Below are 23,199 nucleotides of genomic sequence, written 5' to 3' on the forward strand. Positions count from 1 at the left end.
CTGATATCTCCAGGTTACAGTCCTGCCGTTTTAATTTCCATATCCCCATACTTTCGTATGGGGATGTGGAAATTGCGCCATTCATCAAGTTTCTAAAAAGCATTTTTTTTAACTTGTGTGTGTACTGTGCCATTCTGTGAAGGTGTTCAGCCTCCAATAGTTTACATGGCAGCTTGTGCAACAGAACGGTTCTTTTCAGATCCCCCTCACTTCCACTGCTCTCCCCGCTCCGTGCTCACTGTACCTTCCACCTCCGGATGTGTCAGATCTCTGCATGTGCTGCTTGCAGAGCTGCTATGTGTCCCTCTGTGGGCCTCCAGTGCAGCCTCCTCTGGACCCCGGCAGTCAGCGGGCCCTGCATCTTGCTCCCCATTATCCGGACGGACTTTTGTAATTACCGCCGGTTCTGGGGGCAGGGTATATCTGACTGACAGCTTGACCGGCGGTGCCTGGGCAGCAGACCGCGCATCTGTGTGATGTCTATAGTGCATGTGCATCTGCGAAGAACATTGGAGGAAGACGGCAGCAGGTGAAACTCACTAACTTCCGAAAAGCTGACTCCACAAAAGAAGCAGCTTTTTGGAAGAGATACTTTGGAACTTACTACCTCTTCCTATCAGACTCTCCACCTCTCTACAATCCTTCAAATGGGCTCTCAAGACCCACTACTTCATAAAAGCCTTCCAGCTCTCATCCTAACTTGCTGCGTCATGCTCCTTCCTCCCTGTCTACCCCATCTGTGTCACACCTGTTTGTCTGCCCCTCCCCTTTAGAATGTAAGCTCTTATGAGCAGGGCCCTCTACCCTCTTGTGCTTCTCCTTACTTTACTTTCATCTACTTCTTACACTCCACTAGGGCACCTAACACTTTGTTGCTTTGCCCTATTGCTTACCTGGGTGTTATGGTCGTGAATGTAGCAATGTATATTATCCTTGTCCTCATCCTGTATTGTATTGTACTGTAAGTCACTGGTCAACCTATTTGTTTTTGTACTTTGTAAGGCGCTGTGGAACACTTGTGGTGCCATATAAATAAATGATGATAATAATATTAATAATAATAATAATACTTATGTACAGGAGGGATGATGAATGCCTTTGTTATATAGGTAGAACTCGATGCGAGTTCTAAACTTAATTAACACCTTATATTTTTTTAGGTTTTATGAAGAGACCTCTTAATCTGGATCACTCTTCATGTATCTATCTCCTCTCTCAGCTACTTCTTTCTCTTACTTTTCGGGGAAATTGAAGGAAGCTTATATCATTGCTCAGGAGTCTGGACTCGTAATCGCAGTGTCACTGCCAGGGTATTTCAGCATGGCGCTAGGCGGGTGTTACATGTGAGGTCGTTGTGGCGCGGGCTGTCTGGTGGCGGAGCTGGTGTCTGGCGGGGGGCTTTGGCGGGCCTGTTGACACTCTGCGCTGGTAAGGCCTGGCGGCGTCTCCGTTCCGTTTGGCATGGGCGCCGCCATTTTGCCTTCTGGCCATGTGATGCGGCTGGCCAATCCTGGTGAGTCACATGTTCCCTCCTGCCAGTAACAGCACAGCATGGGGTATTTACGAAGGGTCAGTGCCTTCCTTCTTTGCCAGTGCAACGTGTATCTCAGCCTAGCTGGGAGGGAGTTCTCTGTGCCTATCCTGTTCCTGCGAAATTCGCCGTCTGCCAGACTGCCTGTCAGCTCCTCTTTTCCGCTGGACTACCCCGCTTCCTCCACCACCCTTGCCCATACCTGAGTGCCTGAGCCTGCTGACATCCTGCTCAATTGCCTTAGTTCACTACTTGCATAGCTGGCTATTATTTTCCTGCATCACTACCTGCATACCTGGTTGATTATTCCAGTCTCACTACTTGCACACCTGGACAGTTCTAATTGTTTCTACTTGGACATTAACCCATTACTCCCACCACAGAACTCTAGTGCATGTTTATATATACCTGGACTTTTATTTACTGCCATATTTTATGTCTACTCAAGCACGTACTAAAAAACCTAGTTTTATATTCAAACCCGCTTCTGTGATCGCTCCTGCTACCACCCCGGGTCCAGAAACAACCCACAACATAACAGTTTGCACTTGCCCCATGGAGCCGGCCACGGATCAGGAGTCAGGAGTGGTTTTGTTCCGATGCATTTCTGGTCGTTTAGAAAATCTGGAAAACATGCAGCATCAGATGGCTCATTTCCTGCAAGAGATGTCTAAGCGACAGGATAGTTTGCAAACTTCCTTTTCTACCCCTGGAGTACCAGCAACTACATCCGCATCAGCGTCTGGGAATACATCTTCCTTTACCAAGTCAATTTGACGGCAACCCTAAACTCTGCCGAGGATTCCTAAATCAGTGTGACATACATTTTACCCTGCAGCCTGACAACTTTCTAACTACAAGAACTAAAGTGGCTTATATAGTCTCTCTGTTATCCGACCAGGCCTTGGAATGGGCTTTCCCACTCTGGGAGCGCTCAGATCCGCTGCTGGATAATTACGCAGGCTTTGTGTCATCCTTCAGGAGGATTTTCGATGAACCTGGGCGTACTGTATCAGCATCATCAAACATCATGACACTGAGACAAGGGGTCCGTCCTGTCAGTCAATATGCTGTGCAATTTCAAATCTTAGCATCAGAGCTCAAATGGAATGAGGAAGCCCTCACCTTGGCCTTCTGGCATGGCTTGTCAGACCGACTAAAGGATGATCTAGTCACTCGAGAGCTTCCTACTAATCTGAACGACATGATTTCGTTGTGTATCAAAGTTGACCTACGCTTCAGGGAACGTCAGGCTGAAAAACACAGAACTGACTGGCAAAGGTCATTTGCCCCCTCCATTTCTACCCATCCCATTACTTCTCCTACTGAAGAGGAGCCTATGCAGGTGCTTCATACACACCTCTCCAAAGAAGAACGTCAGAGAAGAATGCAAAAGAACCTCTGTCTGTACTGCAGAGAGTCCGGTCACTTGCTGATCTCCTGCCCCGTAAACCGGGAAATGCCAAATCCTAACTGACCCTGGAGACATCAAGTTAGGAGTTATGAGCCTGTCTCCAAAAATTAAAGATTTCATGATTACCCTAGCTTTGGATCTTAAACCCATACCTGTCTTTGCTACTGCTCTACTTGACTCGGGAGCAGCCGGAAATTTCATAACGTCTAGTTTCATAGATAAATTTCAGATTCTTTGTTTGTCTCTCAACCATACCATCTCTCTGACCTCTATAGAAGGACGCCCTCTAACTAACGGGATAGTCACCAAGGAGACTCAACCAGTATTGGTCCGAATTGGGGCACTTCATTCTGAGTCCTTAAAATTCCTGATGATATCAGAGGCCTCTCAAGAAATTGTTCTTGGTCTACCCTGGTTGCGTCAACATAATCCCAGGATAGATTGGAGTTCTATGCAGATTCTGTCATGGGGTATGGACTGTCAGAAATCCTGTCTTCCAAAAATTCGACCTGTAAGAAAGACAGTTCCATTAGTTTCTTCTGCCATTCCCAAGGAATATCAGATGTTCGCCGACGTGTTCTCTGAGCAGCAAGCAAATATCTTACCTCCTCATAGGGAATGGGACTGTCCAATTGATTTGATACCTGATAAGATACCACCTCGTGGTCGTACCTATCCGCTGTCCTTGCCTGAGACTCAAGCCATGACCGAGTACATCCGGGACAACATGGCAAAGGGGTTCATTCGCCCCTCTACTTCACCTGCCGACGCTGGATTTTTCTTCGTTGGCAAGAAGGATGGTGGTTTAAGACCATGTATCGATTATCGAGGCCTTAATGACATTACTGTAAAGAATCGTTACTCTCTTCCCCTGATTACTGAGTTGTTTGATAGGGTCAAGGGCTCTGTCATTTTTTCTAAATTGGATCTGAGAGGGGCTTACAATCTCATTCATATTCGAGCTGGCGATGAATGGAAGACCGCTTTTAATACCAGAGATGGACATTTCGAATATTTAGTAATACCTTTTGGATTGTGCAACAACCCTGCTGTCTTTCAGAGTTTCATCAATGAGATTTTCTGGGATCTGTTATATGTTTCAGTTGTTGTCTATCTGGACGATATACTGATTTTTTCACCCTCTGTGGCTAAACATCAAGAACATGTTAAAGAAGTTTTGACCCGTTTGAGAGAAAACCACCTTTACTGCAAACTGGAGAAGTGTGTCTTTGGAGTGCCCAGTGTTCCTTTTCTCGGCTACATTATTGCTGGCTCCTGTTTGGAAATGGACCCCAAGAAGGTACAAGCAATTCTGGATTGGACCCGACCTCAGACACTGAAAGCCATCCAGAGATTGTTGGGCTTCGCCAATTATTATAGACGCTTCATTAAGGGATTTTCTACATTGCTGGCTCCCATTACAGCCTTGACCCGCAAAGGTGCTAATCCTGCCCAATGGTCACCTGAGGCAGAGTCTGCTTTTCATCTTCTAAAACAGTCCTTTATCTCAGCACCAGTTTTTCGACAACCAGATCTAGACAGGCCTTTTTTGTTGGAAATAGACGCATCATCTGAAGCTGTGGGAGCAGTCCTGTCTCAACGTTATGAGGACAATTGAGTCCATCCTTGTGGGTTCTTTTCTAAAAAATTCTCACCTGCCGAAAGGAACTACGCCATAGGTGAACAAGAACAACTATCTGTAAAGTTGGCGTTGACGGAATGGAGATATTTACTAGAAGGTGCTAAGTTTCCATTTACTGTATTTACGGACCATAGAAATCTCCTATTTCTCAACCTTCAATGTGTGAGTCCTCATTTAGCCCACTGGGCAATATTCTTTGCCAGGTTTCAGTTCACCCTGACCTTCCGGTCTGGAGCACTTAATCAGAAGGCTGATGCCCTATCGAGATCTCTCCTCTGTGATGATCAATCTGAAAATCAAAGCAATACCCCAGTCTTGGAATCAAGAGTTTTTGCCGCATTACAGGTTCAGCCTCCTACAGGAAAATCGTTTGTGGCCCCGGAATTAAGGAAGCAGCTTCTCACTTGGGCACATTCCTCTCGTTTCGCAGGGCACTCAGGCACTTGGAAGACTTTGGAGTTCCTGAAAAGACACTATTGGTGGCCTTCTATGAAGGCAGATATAATGGATTTTATCTCTTCCTGCTCCTCCTGTGCCCAGCATAAATCATCACGACAAGCTCCAGCTGGGGAATTGCTTCCACTACCCACTCCATCACGTCCATGGACGCATCTCTCCATGTATTTCGTCACAGACCTACCAGTCTCTCAAGGCTTTGATACTATCTGGGTTGTAATAGACCAATTCTCTAAGATGGTCCACTATATACCTTTGAAGAAGTTACCTTCTGCTCCTGACCTAGCACAGTTGTTCGTCCAACACATATTTCGTCTTCATGGCCTTCCTGCTGAAATTGTCTCTGACTGTGGTGTGCAGTTTACTGGAAAATTCTGGAGGGCTTTGTGTTCTGTTCTTCAAGTGAAGTTAAACTTTTCCACGGCCTACCATCCGCAAAGCAACGGCTCCACCGAGAGAGTTATTCAAGATCTAGAGACTTTCTTAAGAATTTTTATGACATCTTCCCAGGACAATTGGGCTACCTTGCTGCCATGGGCCGAGTTTGCACATAATGCTTCCTACCACTCATCAACTAACCAAACGCCATTTCAGGTTGTTTATGGCCTTTATCCTTGTGTTCCCGAATTCCGAAGCCTGCCTGTTTTTGATGTTCCGGCCATGGAGGACACTGTGCGGAATTTTGCTGCCATCTGGACTCAAGTACGGTCTGATTTGCTGAAGGCATCCTCTCGTTATAAGACCCAGGCAAGTTGGAAGCCAGGTCTGGTTGTCCACCCAGAATCTTCGCCTGAGAGTTCCTTCAATGAAATTTGCACCATGCTTCATTGGGCCCTTCACCATAACAGAAGTCATTAATCCAGTGGCCTATCGTCTACTGTTACCCCCATACCTAAAAATACCTAATTCCTTCCATGTTTCTTTATTAAAGCCCCTAGTTCTGAATAGGTTCCACAGTGCTCTACCTGCTTTTCCTCAAGTCCAGACGGAGAGAGGAGATGAGTTTGAGGTCGCCCAGGTCTTGGACTCTTGTCTACGCAGAGGTCATCTACAGTATTTGCTAGACTGGAAAGGTTATGGTCCAGAGGAACGTTGCAGGACCGATGCTCGTGATGTCCATGCTCCCACGCTCATCAGGAGATTTCATTCTGCCCATCTGGAGAAGCCTGGTGAGTGTCCTGAGGCCACCCCAAAAGGGGGGGTACTGTCACAGCCAGGGTATTTCAGCATGGCGCTAGGCGGGTGTTACCTGTGAGGTCGTTGTGGCGCGGGCTGTCTGGTGGCGGAGCTGGTGTCTGGCGGGGGGTTTTGGCTACGCGCGTTGTTGTGCGGGCCTGTTGTCACTCTGTGCTGGTAAGGCCTGGTGGCATCTCCGTTCCGTTTGGCATGGGCACCGCCATTTTGCCTTCTGGCCATGTGATGCGGCTGGCCAATCCTGGTGAGTCACATGTTCCCTCCTGCCAGTAACAGCACAGCATGGGGTATTTAGGAAGGGTCAGTGCCTTCCTTCTTTGCCAGTGCAACGTGTATCTCAGCCTAGCTGGGAGGGAGTTCTCTGTGCCTATCCTGTTCCTGCGAAATTCGCCGTCTGCCAGACTGCCTGTCAGCTCCTAGTTTCCGCTGGACTACCCCGCTTCCTCCACCACGCTTGCCCATACCTGAGTGCCTGAGCCTGCTGACATCCTGCTCAATTGCCTTAGTTCACTACTTGCATACCTGGCTATTATTTTCCTGCATCACTACCTGCACACCTGGTTGATTATTCCAGTCTCACTACCTGCACACCTGGACAGTTCTAATTGTTTCTACTTGGACATTAACCCATTACTCCCACAACAGAACTCTAGTGCATGTTTATATATACCTGGACTGTTATTTACTGCCATATTTTATGTCTACTCAAGCACTTATTAAAAAAACTAGTTTTATATTCAAATCTGCTTCTGTGATCGCTCCTGCCACCACCCCGGGTCCACAAACAACCCAGAACATAACACGCAGTCTCAGTCACACCTCAGCCACATGCCATTGGTTCCAGAAGCTTCAGGGTCATGTGACCACTGTTGGCTCAACATTCCACAACTCAATCCTCTTCTCTTCCCTTTGTGGAATTTCTGCTGTCTCTTTTTGTAAATTGTCTTTGCATTGTCAATGCACTGCCCCAGAACATTCTGGGGCATGTCATGTTTGATAGTTGTGACTGCACTGGGATAAAGGTCTAACCCGCAACATTCCCCTGTATCTACTCCAACCTCGATTATGGATGACAACCATAGCATTTCTCATTCATAATTTTCCTGTGGAAATATTAGAAAAGAGTGATGATGACTGAGAACTTATAGTTTTTACTTCACAATTATCATCAGTTGCATCTCCAGTATCAGAACAGTCAATATGAGTATCATCATCACCATCTGCAATGACAGTAATGCAAGATATGCAATAAACATATTAATTTGGATTTTTGGAACTGACATCTAGATTATCAGGCTTTTTGCATGCATCTTCCATTGAAGAATGTAAAGCATTTCTATATGTTTGGATCAGAACCAACATTCTGTGATATGTTCCATCGTGACCCTTGCTGAACCTTTCTGTACATACTACACACTTTACTACTGTCATGTTATCTGTATCACGCTGAAGAAAAATCTCCAAACATGGTTTTGGCCTCTACTGACAAGTGGTCCTTTAGATATTTTAGGACTTTTATTTTTTTAATTGGGAATTTTTTTTAGCACTTGTTCTTTGGAAGATGATAGATGATGGTGTACCAGCACTCGTCACAATGTCTGTGTTTGCACTATTGTTTTCACTTAGCCTATGATAAATTACACTTTTCATTACAATGTAATTTTTTTCATTGGGGAATCTCTTCTCAGATCGTTAGAGAGTCAATATGTTTTTTACATTTCTCAGGTGCTTGCTGAATAGCCGTATCTAGTTGTGTGACCATTTCCTCTTTATTACCACTACTGAAAAACTTGTGGGACAAGAAGCAGCTATAAACCTATAGAAAGAATTAAAAAATAAATCTTCTTTCACTCTCCCATGACCAGTTTAGCCATTTAAATTACCAATTTAACTTGTTAGTTTTTACAAACCATTCAGCTTCTAGTTTAATTTTATTACCATTGGTTATAACTTTATACTGCAACTTATGATATATATATATATATATATATATATATATATATATATTAGGGGTGAGCGGGTTCGGATTTCTGAAATCCGAACCCCCCCGAGCCCCCCCGATCCGAGGCCGATCCGAGTCAGGCTCGACTTTTCCCGCCTGACTCGGATCTGAAATCGAGGCAAAACGTCATCATCCCGCCTTCCGGGTCTCGCGGGTTTTGGATTCTATATAAGGTACCCGCGTCGGCGCCATTTTCTCACTCGGCTGTGGACAGTGAAGAGGGAGGGTGGGAGTTAGGGCTGGCTGGGCTGTGTAGTGTAGTGTAGTGCAGAGTAGTGTTGTGTTGTGCTGTGCGGTGCTGTGCTGCTGTTGTCCACTACTTCAAAGTCCATAGGGGCTGGCTGTGTTGTGCTGTGCTGCTGTTGTTAATAGGGGCTGTGTCCACTACTTCAAAGTCCATAGGGGCTGGGTGGACTGTGTTGTGCAGTCAGTTCTCCATAGGGGCTGTGTCCACTCCAAAGTCCTGTGCAGTGTCCCAGTCCTAAAGGGGTGCTGTAGTGTTGTCCAGGGGGTGCTCTGTCCATCAGGGGTGCTCCCCCCAAGTGCTAAAAAAATAATATTTTTTCTGTGTTTGTGAATTGTGTGCGCAGTAGTTGCACGTGCGTCAACAAAGTAGTGCCAAGCGTGCGCCTGCGTCATAAGTAAAGGGCCGGCTGGCTTGACCGTTAAAGAGTGCTGTAACCCCCAAAGTACACTCCAGTCCAAACACAAAAAAAATATATTTTCTGTGTTTGTGAATTGTGTGCGCAGTAGCCGCACGTGCATCAACAAAGTAGTGCCAAGCGTGCGCCTATGTCATAAGTAAAGGGCCGGCTGGCTTGACCATTAAAGGGTGCTGTAACCCCCAAAGTTCACTCCAGTCCAAACCCCCCAAAAAAATATTTTCTGTGTTTGTGAATTGAGTGCGCAGTAGCCGCACGTGCATCAACAAAGTAGTGCCAAGCGTGCGCTTGTGTCATAAGTAAAGGGCCGGCTGGCTTGACCGTTAAAGGGTGCTGTAACCCCCAAAGTACACTCCAGTCCAAACCAAAAAAAAAAATATTTTCGGTGTTTGTGAATTGTGTGCGCAGTAGCCGCACGTGCATCAACAAAGTAGTGCCAAGCGTGCGCTTGTGTCATAAGTAAAGGGCCGGCTGGCTTGACCGTTAAAGGGTGCTGTAACCCCCAAAGTACACTCCAAACCAAATAACAAAATATTTTTTCTGTGTTTGTGAATTGTGTGCGCAGTAGCCGCACGTGCATCAACAAAGTAGTGCCAAGCGTGCGCCTGTGTCATAAGTAAAGGGCCGGCTGGCTTGACCATTAAAGGGTGCTGTAACCCCCAAAGTACACTCCAAACCAAATAACAAAATATTTTTTCTGTGTTTGTGAATTGTGTGCACTGTGGCTGCACGTGCATCAACAAAGGAGCAGCGCCAAGCGTGCGCCTGTGTCCCATAAGTAAAGAGCCGGCTGGCTCATTTCTTAAAGGGTGGTGTAACCCACAAAGTGCACTACTCTCCAGCAAAAATAAAAAAAAAATTTCTGTGTTTGTGTGCGCTTTAGCCGCACGTATATATCAATATAACATAAATGGAGGACCAAACTTTCTCTGATAAAAATAAAATAGGGAAAGATCAAGAACCACTTCCTACTAGTGCTGTTGCTGCTGCTGGGAGTTATTCATCATCCCAGAGAGGAAGTAGGAACACCACCACTTTTACTAAACAATTGACCCTCCAACAGTCCCTAGCGATGAGGATGAAGTACGACAGCAGTCATCCTGAAGCAAAATGTATAACTGAGGCCTTGACTGCTATGTTGGTGTTAGACGTGGGTCCGGTATCCGCCATTAGTGCAGTGGGATTTAGACAATTGATGGAGGTAGTGTGTCCCCGGTTCCAAATCCCGTCTAGATTCCACCCGCATCCTCAAAGCAGCAGCGACAAGCATGCGTCTGTCTGTTAAAGGGTGGTGTAACCCTCAAAGTGCGCTAAACAAACAATAAAAAAATTATTTTTTTTTCCTGTCTTTGTGAAATGTGTGGGCTGTAGCCGCACCTGCATCCTTAAAGCAGCAGTGACAAGCGTGCGTCTGTCTGTTAAAGGGTGGTGTAACCCTCAAAGTGCGCTCCACAAACAATAAAAATATTCTTTTTATTTCTGTCTTTGTGAATTGTGTGGGCTGTAGCCGCACCTGCATCCTTAAAGCAGCAGTGGCAAGCGTGCGTCTGTCTGTTAAAGGGTGGTGTAACCCTCAAAGTGCGCTCCACAAACAATAAAATATTCTTTTTATTTCTGTCTTTGTGAATTGTGTGGGCTGTAGCCGCACTTGCATCCTCAAAGCAGCAGCGACAAGCGTGCGTCTGTCTGTTAAAGGGTGGTGTAACCCTCAAAGTGTGCTCCACAAACAATAAAAATATTCTTTTTTTTTTTTCTGTCTTTGTGAAATGTGTGGGCTGTAGCCGCACCTGCATCCTTAAAGCAGCAGTTACAAGCGTGCATCTGTCTGTTAAAGGGTGGTGTAACCCTCAAAGTGCGCTCCACAAACAATAAAAATATTCTTTTTATTTCTGTCTTTGTGAATTGTGTGGGCTGTACCCGCACTAGCATCCTCAAAGCAGCAGCGACAAGCGTTCATCTGTCTGTTAAAGGGTGGTGTAACCCTCAAAGTGTGCTCCACAAACAATAAAAATATTCTTCTTTTTTTTTCTGTCTTTGTGAAATGTGTGGGCTGTAGCCGCACCTGCATCCTTAAAGCAGCAGCGACAAGTGTGCGTCTGTCTGTTAAAGGGTGGTGTAACCCTCAAAGTGCGCTCCACAAACAATAAAAATATTCTTCTTTTTTTTTCTGTCTTTGTGAATTGTGTGGGCTGTAGCCGCACTTGCATCCTCAAAGCAGCAGCGACAAGCGTGCGTCTGTCTGTTAAAGGGTGGTGTAACCCTCAAAGTGCTCCAAAAAATAAAAAATATTTTTTTTATGTGTTTGTGACTTGAGTGCGATGTATCCGCATGTGCAGCAACACAGTAGCAGCACCAAGCGTGCGCCTGTGTCATAAGTCAAGGGCCGGTTTGGACATCTGGTCCGGACTGAAGGACGTGCCAACAATTTCTGAAAAGTCTACTGTCACTGCATATGATACTGTCCTCAAAGCTGCAGCGACAAGCGTGCATCTGTCTGTTAAAGGGTGGTGTAACCCTCAAAGTGCGCTCCACAAACAATTAAAAAATTCTTTTTTTTTTTCTGTCTTTGTGAAATGTGTGGGCTGTAGCTGCACCTGCATCCTTAAAGCAGCAGCGACAAGCGTGCGTCTGTCTGTTAAAGGGTGGTGTAACCCTCAAAGTGCGCTCCACAAACAATTAAAAAATTCTTATTTTTTTTTCTGTCTTTGTGAAATGTGTGGGCTGTAGCCGCACCTGCATCCTTAAAGCAGCAGCGACAAGCGTGCGTCTGTCTGTTAAAGGGTGGAGTAACCCTCAAAGTGCGCTCCACAAACAATAAAAATATTCTTCTTTTTTTTTCTGTCTTTGTGAATTGTGTGGGCTGTAGCCGCACTTGCATCCTCAAAGCAGCAGTGACAAGTGTGCATCTGTCTGTTAAAGGGTGGTGTAACCCTCAAAGTGCTCCAAAAAATAAAAAATATTTTTTTTATGCGTTTGTGACTTGAGTGCGATGTAGCCGCACGTGCAGCAACACAGTAGCAGCGCCAAGCGTGCGCCTATGTCATAAGTCAAGGGCCGGTTTGGACATCTGGTCCGGACTGAAGGATGTGCCAACAATTTCTGACAAGTCTACTGTCACTGCATATGATACTGTCCTCAAAGCAGCAGCGACAAGCATGCGTCTGTCTGTTAAAGGGTGGTGTGACCCTCAAAGTGCGCCCCACAAACAATTAAAAAATTCTTATTTTTTTTTCTGTCTTTGTGAAATGTGTGGACTGTAGCCGCACCTGCATCCTTAAAGCAGCAGCGACAAGCATGCGTCTGTCTGTTAAAGGGTGGTGTAACCCTCAAAGTGCACTCCACAAACAATAAAAAAATTCTTATTTTTTTTCTGTCTTTGTGAAATGTGTGGGCTGTAGCCGCACCTGCATCCTTAAAGCAGCAGCGACAAGCGTGCGTCTGTCTGTTAAAGGGTGGTGACACCCTCAAAGTGCGCTCCACAAACAATAAAAATATTCTTATTTTTTTTTCTGTCTTTGTGAAATGTGTGGGCTGTAGCCGCACCTGCATCCTTAAAGCAGCAGTGACAAGCGTGCGTCTGTCTGTTAAAGGATTACATCGGTGACAGCATCCAAGTAGGCATGTCAGACAGTCCGTACCTGTACTGGCAGGAAAAAGAAGCAATTTGGAGGTCCCTGTACAAACTGGCTCTATTTTACCTGAGTTGCACTCTGTCCAGTGTGTACTCTGAAATAGTGTTTAGTGCAGCCGGGAACCTTGTCAGCAAAAGGTGTAGGAGGTTGCTTCCACAAAATGTGGAGAAGATGATGTTCATAAAATGAATTATCAACTCTTCCAGGGAGACCAGCCTCCAGAACGTACAGAGGAACCTGTGGTTGTGGATTCCAGCGGGGACGAATTAATACTCTGTGAGGATGAGGATGTACACAACACTGAAGAGGGTGGAGAATCGGAGGATGAGGACGACATCTTGCCTCCGTAGAGCCAGTTTGTGCAGGGACAGATTAATTGCCAGCTTGTTTTGTGGGGGCCCAAACGAACCAATCATTTCAGCCACAGTCGTGTGGCAGACCCTGGCGCTGAAATGTTTGGTTTGTTAAAGTGTGCATGTCCTGTTTATACAACATAAGGGTGGGTGGGAGGACAATTCCATCTTGCACCTCTTTTTTTTCTTTGAATTATGTACTGTTTGGGGCCTAGTTTTTCAAACTGCCATCCTGTCTGCCACTGCAGTTTCACTCCTAGATGGACCACGTGTTTGTGCCGCCCACTCTTATCTCTTAGCATAGTCATCCAGCTACCTCGGTGCAACCTTTTGGATATAAAAACACTATTGTGAGGTGTGAGGTGTTCAGAATAAACTGGAAATGAGTGGAAATTAAGGTTTTTGAGGTTAATAATAGCATAGGAGCAGAAAAATCAACACATTCTGTGATTTTAGCTGTTTTTATGCTTTTTTTAAAAAAAATACAGATCCAAAACACAAAACCCAGAACCCAAAACACCGAAGGGTGGTTTTGGCAAAACGAATCCATATCCAAAACACGAAGAAAGATCCAGATCCAAAACCAAAACACAAAACACGAAAAGTGGCCGGTGCACACCCTATAATATATATAAGTCTACTGTCACTGCATATGATACTGTCCTCAAAGCAGCAGCGACAAGCGTGCATCTGTCTGTTAAAGGGTGGTGTAACCCTTTATATATTAGGGGTGTGCACCGGCCACTTTTCGTGTTTTGGTTTTGGATCTGGATCTTTCTTCGTGTTTCGGATATGGATTGGTTTTGCCAAAACCACCCTTCGGTGTTTTGGGTTCTGGGTTTTGTGTTTTGGATCTGTATTTTTTTTAAAAAAAGCATAAAAACAGCTAAAATCACAGAATGTGTTGATTTTTCTGCTCCTATGCTATTATTAACCTCAAAAACCTTAATTTCCACTCATTTCCAGTTTATTCTGAACACCTCACACCTCACAATAGTGTTTTTATGTCCAAAAGGTTGCACCGAGGTAGATGGATGACTATGCTAAGCGACATGAGTGGGCAGCACAAACACGTGGCCCATCTAGGAGTGACACTGCAGTGGCAGACAGGATGGCAGTTTGAAAAACTAGGCCCCAAACAGTACATAATGCAAAGAAAAATAAGAGGTGGAAGATGGAATTGTCCTTGGGCCCTCCCAACCAGCATAATGTTGTATAAACAGGACATACACACTTTAACAAACCAATCATTTCAGCGCCAGGGTCTGCCACACGACTGTGGCTGAAATGATTGGTTCGTTTGGGCCCCCACAAAACAAGCTGGCAATTAATCTGTCCCTGCACAAACTGGCTCTACGGAGGCAAGATGTCGTCCTCATCCTCCTCATTCACCGATTCATCACCCTCTTCAGTGTTGTGTACATCCTCATCCTCACAGAGTATTAATTCGTCCCTGCTGGAATCCACCACCACAGGTCCCTCTGTACGTTCTGGAGGCTGGTCTCCCTGGAAAAGTTGATAATTCATTTTTATGAACATCATCTTCTCCACATTTTGTGGAAGCAACCTCCTACGCCTTTTGCTGACAAGGTTCCCGGCTGCACTAAACACTCTTTCGGAGTGCACACTGGAGGGGGGGGGCAACTCAGGTAAAATAGAGCCAGTTTGTACAGGGGCCTCCAAATTGCCTCTTTTTCCTGCCAGTACATGTACGGACTGTCTGACATGCCTACTTGGATGCTGTCACCGATGTAATCCTTTAACAGATAGACGCACGCTTGTCGCTGCTGCTTTGTGGATGCAGGTGAGGCTACAGCCCACACAATTCACAAAGACAGAAAAAAAAGAAGAATATTTTTATTGTTTGTGGAGCCCACTTTGAGGGTGTCACCACCCTTTAACAGACAGACGCACGCTTGTCGCTGCTGCTTTAAGGATGCAGGTGCGGCTACAGCCCACACATTTCACAAAGACAGAAAAAAAAGAAGAATTTTTTTATTGTTTGTGGAGCGCACTTTGAGGGTTACACCACCCTTTAACAGACAGACGCACGCTTGTCGCTGCTGCTTTGAGGATGCAGGTGGAATCTAGACAGGATTTGGAACCGGGGACACACTACCTCCATCAATTGTCTAAATCCCACTGCACTAATGGCAGATACCGGACGCACGTCTAACACCAACATAGCAGTCAAGGCCTCAGTTATACATTTTGCTTCAGGATGACTGCTGTCGTACTTCATCCTCATCGCTAGGGACTGTTGGAGGGTCAATTGTTTAGTAAAAGTAGTGGTGCTCCTACTTCCTCTCTGGGATGATGAACAACTCCCAGCAGCAGCAACAGCACTAGGAGGAAGTGGTTCTTGATCTTTCCCTATTTTATTTTTATCGGAGAAAGTTTGGTCCTCCATTTATGTTATATTGATATATACGTGCGGCTAAAGCGCACACAAACACAGAAAATATTTTTTTATTTTTGCTGGAGAGTAGTGCACTTTGTGGGTTACACCACCCTGTAAGAAATGAGCCAGCCGGCTCTTTACTTATGGGACACAGGCGCACGCTTAGCGCTGCTCCTTTGTTGATGCACGTGCAGCCACAGTGCACACAATTCACAAACACAGAAAATATTTTTTTATTTTGTTTGGAGTGTACTTTGGGGGTTACAGCACCCTTTAATGGTCAAGCCAGCCGGCCCTTTACATATGACACAGGCGCACGCTTGGCACTACTTTGTTGATGCACGTGCGGCTACTGCGCACACAATTCACAAACACAGAAAATATTTTTTTATTTTGTTTGGAGTGTACTTTGGGGGTTACAGCACCCTTTAACGGTCAAGCCAGCCGGCCCTTTACTTATGACACAGGAGCATGCTTGGCACTACTTTGTTGATGCACGTGCGGCTACTGCGCACACAATTCACAAACACAGAAAATATTTCTTTTTTTTTGCACTTGGGGGGAGCACCCCTGATGGACAGAGCACCCCCTGGACAACATTACAGCACCCCTTTAGGACTGGGAATCTGCACAGGACTTTGGAGTGGACACAGCCCCTATAGACAACTGACTGCACAACACAGTCCAGCCAGCCCCTATGGACTTTGGAGGAGTGGACACAGCCCCTATGGACAACAGCAGCACAGCACAACACAGCCAGCCCCTATGGACTTTGGAGGAGTGGACACAGCCCCTATGGACAACAGCAGCACAGCACAACACAGCCAGCCCCTATGGACTTTGGAGGAGTGGACACAGCCCTTATGGACAACAGCAGTACAGTGCTGCACAGCACAGCGCAGCACAACACTACACTGCACTACACTACACTACACTACACTACACAGCCCAGCCAGCCCTAACTCCCACCCTCCCTCTTCACTGTCCACAGCCGAGTGAGAAAATGGCGCCGACGCGGGTACCTTATATAGGATCCAAAACCCGCGAGACCCGGAAGGCGGGATGATGACGTTTTGACTCGATTTCAGATCCGAGTCAGGCGGGAAAAGTCGAGCCTGACTCGGATCGGCCTCGGATCGGGGGGGCTCGGGGGGGTACGGATTTCAGAAATCCGAACCCGCTCACCCCTAATATATATATATATATATAATATATATATATATATATATATATATATATATGTACATATGAGTGTGTGTATGCAGTTTATTCACAGTATAGCTAAGGGCATGATAAATCCTCTCTTAATAACTATTAATGAATGTCTACAACTGCACAGAGGTATTTTCTTTACTTTGTCAGCATATCTTATAATGCATTTTTGAGGCTGTGCTGACAGGAGAGAAGGTTTTGACACGTGTTATCATTACTAAATTGTTTGAGTGGCATTTATACACCTCAGGCTATTACTATAGTAGTTACATTAAAGGATATGTCAGTGCTTGTGGTGGGACATTTTTTATTCTAGCTGAATTAATAAGACTTATAGGAGGTGATTCAATTGTTTTGGGCACTGCAATAATTAATGGGCGCCCAATGTAGCAATTCAGGTATTTTGGGCAACCATTAATTTTTGCGCTTGTCTGCGCCAAATTAGACAGGGTTTAGCCTCGTATAGCAGCTAAACCTTTCCAAAGTCTTGGTTAGGGCGCCAAAATCACAGACATTTTGCACATTTTTGCTTGCCTCCTCAGAAGGGTTGAGAAGAAATGCCGGCGGCAGTTAACGCCCAAATGGAGCACAATTGAATCGCTCCATCGGGCTCCCAGCACTGACAGCCACCAGAACTAACAATTGAATCATCCCATAGGGTCTATTTCACAAACAGAACAGCCTTTTCTTTTTAATAAAAAAGGTAAGAGAGAAGGTCCTACAGTTGAATCATTTAGGTATTGTGAGATACAGACAGTGTAATGGTAGCATTACTGCCTCACAGCAATGAGGTCATGGGTTCAATTCCCACCATCGCCCTAACTGTGTGGAATTTGTATATTCTCCCTGTGCTTGCGTGGGTTTCTTCCGGGTACTTCCACACTCCAAAAATATACTGGTAGGTTAATTGGTTCTTCACAAAAATTAGCCCATGTGTGTGCGTATGTGGTAGGGAAAATAGAGTATAAGCTCCACTGGGCCAGGGACAGATGTGAATGGCCAAATATTCTCTTTGTAAAGTGCCACGGAATATGTGTGCGCTACATAAATAACTGGTAATAATAATAATAATAATATTCTGGTAGCTATTATATCTAATAAATGGATAAAGCTGCATTAGTAACAAAGTGCCAGAACTTTTCAGTTGGGCCATTAAAAGAGGCTGTTTGGGGAGAAGAGGGCAGTGAGCAGTAACACCAATCAGAAGCCTCAATCTCCATGACTGCAGCTTTAATATACTGTAGATCAGCAGATATATTGGCAAAATAAGTTCTGTGTCTATTGTAGTTAATAAGAAAAATGTCCACACAGGTGCATTATTGCTTAAAAAGGAAAAAAAAATATTTATATTCTAGTTTCCAAAAAAACACAATATTTTGTCAGTTTTTATTTTCATTAACATTCATTGTTGAGATCTAAACAACAAGCCTTGTGCTCTAGTAATGTGGTAAAGTAAAATGTGATTACCTACTCAGCAGCTGCAGGTATAATTATTTGTTGCTAATTTATAATCATACGCAAGCATTTACATAGCTGCTGAAGAACTGCTTGGATACCATATAGAACCTTCTCATCTTGTCATCAGGATATTTGTCCCAATTTACAGGGGGTTGAGAGCATATTTCCAGCTCTCCTGGAATATCCTCTATGAACTCCTTGAAGAGTAGGGCACTCTACTGCTTACAGCCCAATTCCTAAATGGGTGCAACGTGGTCTATGATGCCAGGATTTGTGACATTGAGTCAGAGGGGTGGGAGCAAATGACCCATTTTAACTGCCCCCCCAATGGTCATTTTCATCTCTTGCCCTCCAGGAAGTCTCTTGGAGGCAGAAGAATAAATGTTGGCAAGTATTGTTGGGAAGTATTCCATAGCTGCTCCAACGGTGTGCAGGACTAAAAAGAAAGGTATGTTTCTGAGAAATCACCCTGTTGGAGACCTCCAATGTTAGGAGTTTAGGCCACAAGCATCAAACATTAAGGATGCATAAAAGGGAACTTGCAATTATCTATTTTTTTCCTGGAGAGAATTAACTGCAATACTGGGTTGGACCTTAACTTAAATGTGCGCCATCCGAATATCCAGTTTATTAATAAGTAGTATTGCTTTATTACTATCTCTAAAAAATATGCATTAGATTGCTTATAGTTCACAGTCCAGCTACCCATTTTGTAGATATATATTCTTTCTAAATATATATTGCAAACATACATTTTAAATTTAATAAACAATCTTTGTAATAAGTTGGTGGTAAATAAATAACTTTTAATAGTAGATATGTTTACTTAGTAAGTTGACACATATGACTATACTCTTATTTATTTATATAATTTATTCAAGAAATATTTGTTTAGTAAATTTAAATGTTTCATAGCTAGCATACTGTATAGTGAATGATTATTCAGTTTCTTATTTCCCAGTCTGCTGGTAGTTCTCACACATATATTGCACATTTTATTGATACATTTTTAACTTGGATCCGAGTGCCATTGCTGGGTTTAGGAAGGAATATTCCCAACCCAATTTAAGGCTAAACTGTCAAACGTTGGTTGTACTGGGGGATTTGTTTTTGTCTCACTCTAGTTCAGCACAATTAAACTACATGAAAGGTTTATGAAAGGTGAACTTGATGGCCTTGTGTGTTTTTCACTCTAACTACGCGTATGTAACTTCTGAGAAGAATGTACAGTTGCTTGGCCAATTTGCAGCAATATGCTTTCCTGCAGCAATAAGTATAAACTTTAGGAGCTGGTTTCATTGCTTGCTAAACCCATTAACTAAGGCTGCCAATAAAGCCTGCATGGGGCTTATGTTATAAAAGTGCTAAAGATCACACTTAACAAGCGTTGCACATATTTCCAAACTATCTTATGTCTTACATATTTCCACAAAGTTGCTGTCACACCCTTTAAAGCCACCTCTAGATTTATTACTGTCTATGTATTGTAATTGTTCCTCATTGATTATTCTGAATATGTCATTATTGTATATGAACTTATAAAGAATGTAGTCGGCATCCCAGCGCACACAATGCCGACAGTCAAAATGTCGGCGCCTATATCCCGTTAGCAGTCAGAATCCAGATGGCTGTGATCCTGGTGGTAAGTATTAGGGTTAGGTGTAGAGGTTAGGGTTAGGCACTAGAGGGAGAATTAGGGTTAGGCTGCAGGAGGGGTGGGTTAGTGTTAGGCTGCGGGAAAGGTGGGTTAGGAGTGGGGTTAAGGGAAATGTTAGGATACTTACCTGCATGCAGCAGGATTTCCACTGTCGGGATTACGATGCTGGGATTCTGAACGCCGGCATCCTGTACCGATCCCACTTATAATGGTTTGTAGGATATCCAATTAGTCTCTAAAATATCATGTTATATCACATGCCACCATGCTGTGTTAACAGCTTTATTTGGAGTACTTTCTTACTCTCCCTGATTTAAATCCGGATACACTGGTGATATTGGTCACAAGTGGGTTTTTTATTTGCACATGCACAGGATCGGCACAGCGCAAGTGCAGATTTGGTCCTGTTATTATCGGACGCAGTGCGGCAGCAGACATCAATTGTGATAGTCTGCAGCCGTTTGGGGACATGGAGGCGGACCATTTCACAAAACAGTGGCACGTTGGCCTCGTTTGTGAGGCGTGTCGAATCCAGGGTCTGCGTTGGGAATTCCCCCCGTAGGAGCTGATGTAGAGTTGAATGAAAACCCATTTGTGACGTATATATCTTGCATATTTTTACTACAGAAAGCAGTGTATATATTTATAGCAAGTCATACGCATCTCAGGCTCTGCAAATGCACCCTGATGATGAGAAGAACTGGTATCAACCTAAGCATATGACATGGGCAGTCTGGCCACAGAGGCGCGTACAGCTCAGCGTATGGGAGAATACACACATTTAGTTCTGCACACGCAATGTGGGAGCAATTACAGCTGACTTGCAGTCAACTCTATATAATCCCTATAGTGGGAAAATACAGAGGTAATTTTTAAAATTCATTGTTCTCCAAGTTATGGAAAAAAGTTGTAAGCATAATATAGATCATACAGCATACCTAGCTATGTATAATAATATTAGAGCATTATTATATAGTCAGTTTCTGAGGTGTAGACTTTAGAAGCATTTTTGCTCTGACTCTGGCCGCAACTAGGGGGGGGCTGGAGGTGCACGTGCACCGGGTGAGCCGCTGTACCTGGTGCCAGTGACCTCCAGCCCGGCGCTGCAGAGAGGCTCCAAGCCGGACGTCCGCTGGTAATATTTATTACCAGCGGGCGCCCGGCTCCTTCTCTGCAGCGACGCGGTGTAGCCGGAGCCGGAGGCTGGAGTTCTCTCCCGAACTCCAGCTTCCGGCTCTCCCCACGGGCACTATGGTGGAGACGTCATGACATCTCCCCCATAGTTCCAAGGAGCAGCCGGCGGACCGGACGCGACGCTGGATGCAGGAGCGGGGTTCAAGGTAAGTATTTTTTTTTTTAATAAGCTGCACTACAGGGGCATTATTATGGGGGCAGGGGCATTACCACAGGGGCATTACTATGGGGGCATAGGCAATAAGGGGCATTACTAATGGGGCATGAGCACTACAGGGGCATTACTATTGGGGCATGGGCACTACAGGGGCATTACCACAGGGGCATTACTGTGGGGGCATGAGCACTACAGGGGCATTACTGTAAGGGCACTACAGGGATATTACTATGGGGGCATGGGCAATACAGGGGCATTACTATGAGAGCATGGGCACTACAGGGGCATTACTATGAAAGCATGGGCACTACAGGGGCATTAATATGGGAGCATGGGCACTACAGGGGCATTACTGTATGGTGGGCACTACAGGGGCATTACTATGGGGGTATTAACATATGGGCATTACTATGGGGGCATTACAATATGGGCACTACTGCAGGGGGAATTACATGGGGGGCGCCAAAGTACTGTCTTGCCCCTGGTGACAAAAATCCTAGTTTCGGCCCTGACTCAGTAACAGAAAGCATGTGCAGCAATGTGATGTGACAGATTAGTACATATGACTAGTCATGCATCGTGAAGTTGATGAATGTGAAAATAAATAAATAGAAAAGGCACTGCAAGCTCTCTCCAAATACAGATCCCCAACCACCCCAAGCAGCAGACCCTGTGCTGGTTTCCGCAAAGACTACTAAACCATGAGCTGAAATGTTTTGAAGATTGCAGTGATTTTGTAATGTCTGGCAAGTCTTTGGGGGAGGTTCAGGAAAACACAAAAAAATGCACCGTTTTTTTTTCTTTTTTTATCAGTAACAAATCAACCATTTGGGACCCCTTCCCTGCCACCACCAACAACCTCGGTGATGAATATAGTATTGATTGCATATGACTCTACTGCATAACCTTTATGTTATTGTAATATGTAACATTTCACATAAAAAGTTCAGAAATATAACTTCACCCGTGAAAAGCCAGTAAATTATACACAATTTTAAAAAGATCTTGAATGACAAATCATGGGCAAACTACAAGTCTATTTTATACTGCATATGTGTATGCTGAACATGACCTACTTTCAGCTCAGGTAGCTACCTAAAACTGCTATGTAATTGTGTATGCATATTAATACAGCAAGCTCCTTTAATCCGCTACTAATTCTGAATTGTTCTTCTATAAATTTGGTAGCCTTACAATTTTAACAAATGTGACCCGAAAGAACATGCTTAGTAAAAATAATCTTTTGTGAGTTTTATTGATATATTATTGGTTATTACACTACTGCAAGAGAACAATAGCAAGGCATATCTGTAGAAAACAGACTTGGCCTATGTTGAACCCAGCTGCAATCCATATGATCTCACCCAGCGAGCATGAAACACTAGATTGATTTTTATCAATGGAAGCATTTTGCACAACCTATTATCTTTGCGCAGGCATTTTTCTATCCACGTTACCTGGTTTACTGGCTGTTCTTTTGCATGCATCTAATTCACCAAAGCAATAGTAAGCCTCAACTGTACTGCAGTCTCACAGAGAACAGAGAACAGAGAATCGAGCAAGCAGTCTTACCCTTTTTTTTAAGAACTGAAAAGCAGAACACTTCTTGGCTGGAAATCCATTCATGTCTTTGTTGACCATTTTCCTCAATGGAAAGCACCCAGTGAAAGATTTACAGACAGGCACTTGCTTAGTCACTGCATCTGTCCCTCTCTGCATCCCATATAAACACAATATATATATATCAGAAAAAGGGAAGATCCACGAGTTCTTGAATCCTTATCCTGATCCACTCATTCTGCACCAGTTACTGCAGCAGCCTTTTGTAGCCTGCAGTGAAGAGCAAGACTTTTAAACATTCATTAATTGCAGAGGCATGCTAAATGCTGTATCACAGCAACTTGCTGGGCAGCCCATCAGCTGAATGATGAAAAATTGAGCCATCCTTGGTCCTGCATCAAGTGCTCATAGGTTTTGAAGTGACACAGCTCCCTCCCAGAGACTGTATTTTGCTGTTCCTCAGGTGACGTGATGCACTGCTGGTACAGAGATGAGAGCTCTGATTCTTCAGCCTGGTTTTTTTTTTCGACTGGGTACTATCCATTGGGAATAGCGCAGACATAGCGAGAGAGCGTGAGATGGAAAGAACACGTAACTAATAAGGTTACTAGCTATATCTGAACAAGAAGCAAAAGGCTCACAACAAGCAGTAACCGAGAGACGCAGCATACCCT

The 23,199-nt window shown here is 44.5% G+C and overlaps 1 protein-coding gene across 1 annotated transcript in view; it reads right to left on the minus strand.

Moving 5' to 3' along the window:
- Nucleotides 1-22,865, minus strand: part of LOC148543054 (uncharacterized) — a 139,753-nt gene extending 116,888 nt beyond the window's left edge. The window contains exon 1 of the mRNA XM_088451922.1: nt 22,538-22,865. Within this exon, the coding sequence (XP_088308048.1) occupies nt 22,538-22,684 (147 nt within the window). The 5' untranslated portion in view covers nt 22,685-22,865. The remainder of the gene's footprint in view (nt 1-22,537) is intronic.
- Between the last annotated feature and the right edge of the window lie 334 nt (nt 22,866-23,199).

This window comes from Taudactylus pleione, unplaced genomic scaffold, assembly GCF_031769625.1.
Source record: "Taudactylus pleione unplaced genomic scaffold, aTauple2 ptg000006l, whole genome shotgun sequence".
In the NCBI taxonomy this organism is placed as follows: domain Eukaryota; kingdom Metazoa; phylum Chordata; class Amphibia; order Anura; family Myobatrachidae; genus Taudactylus; species Taudactylus pleione.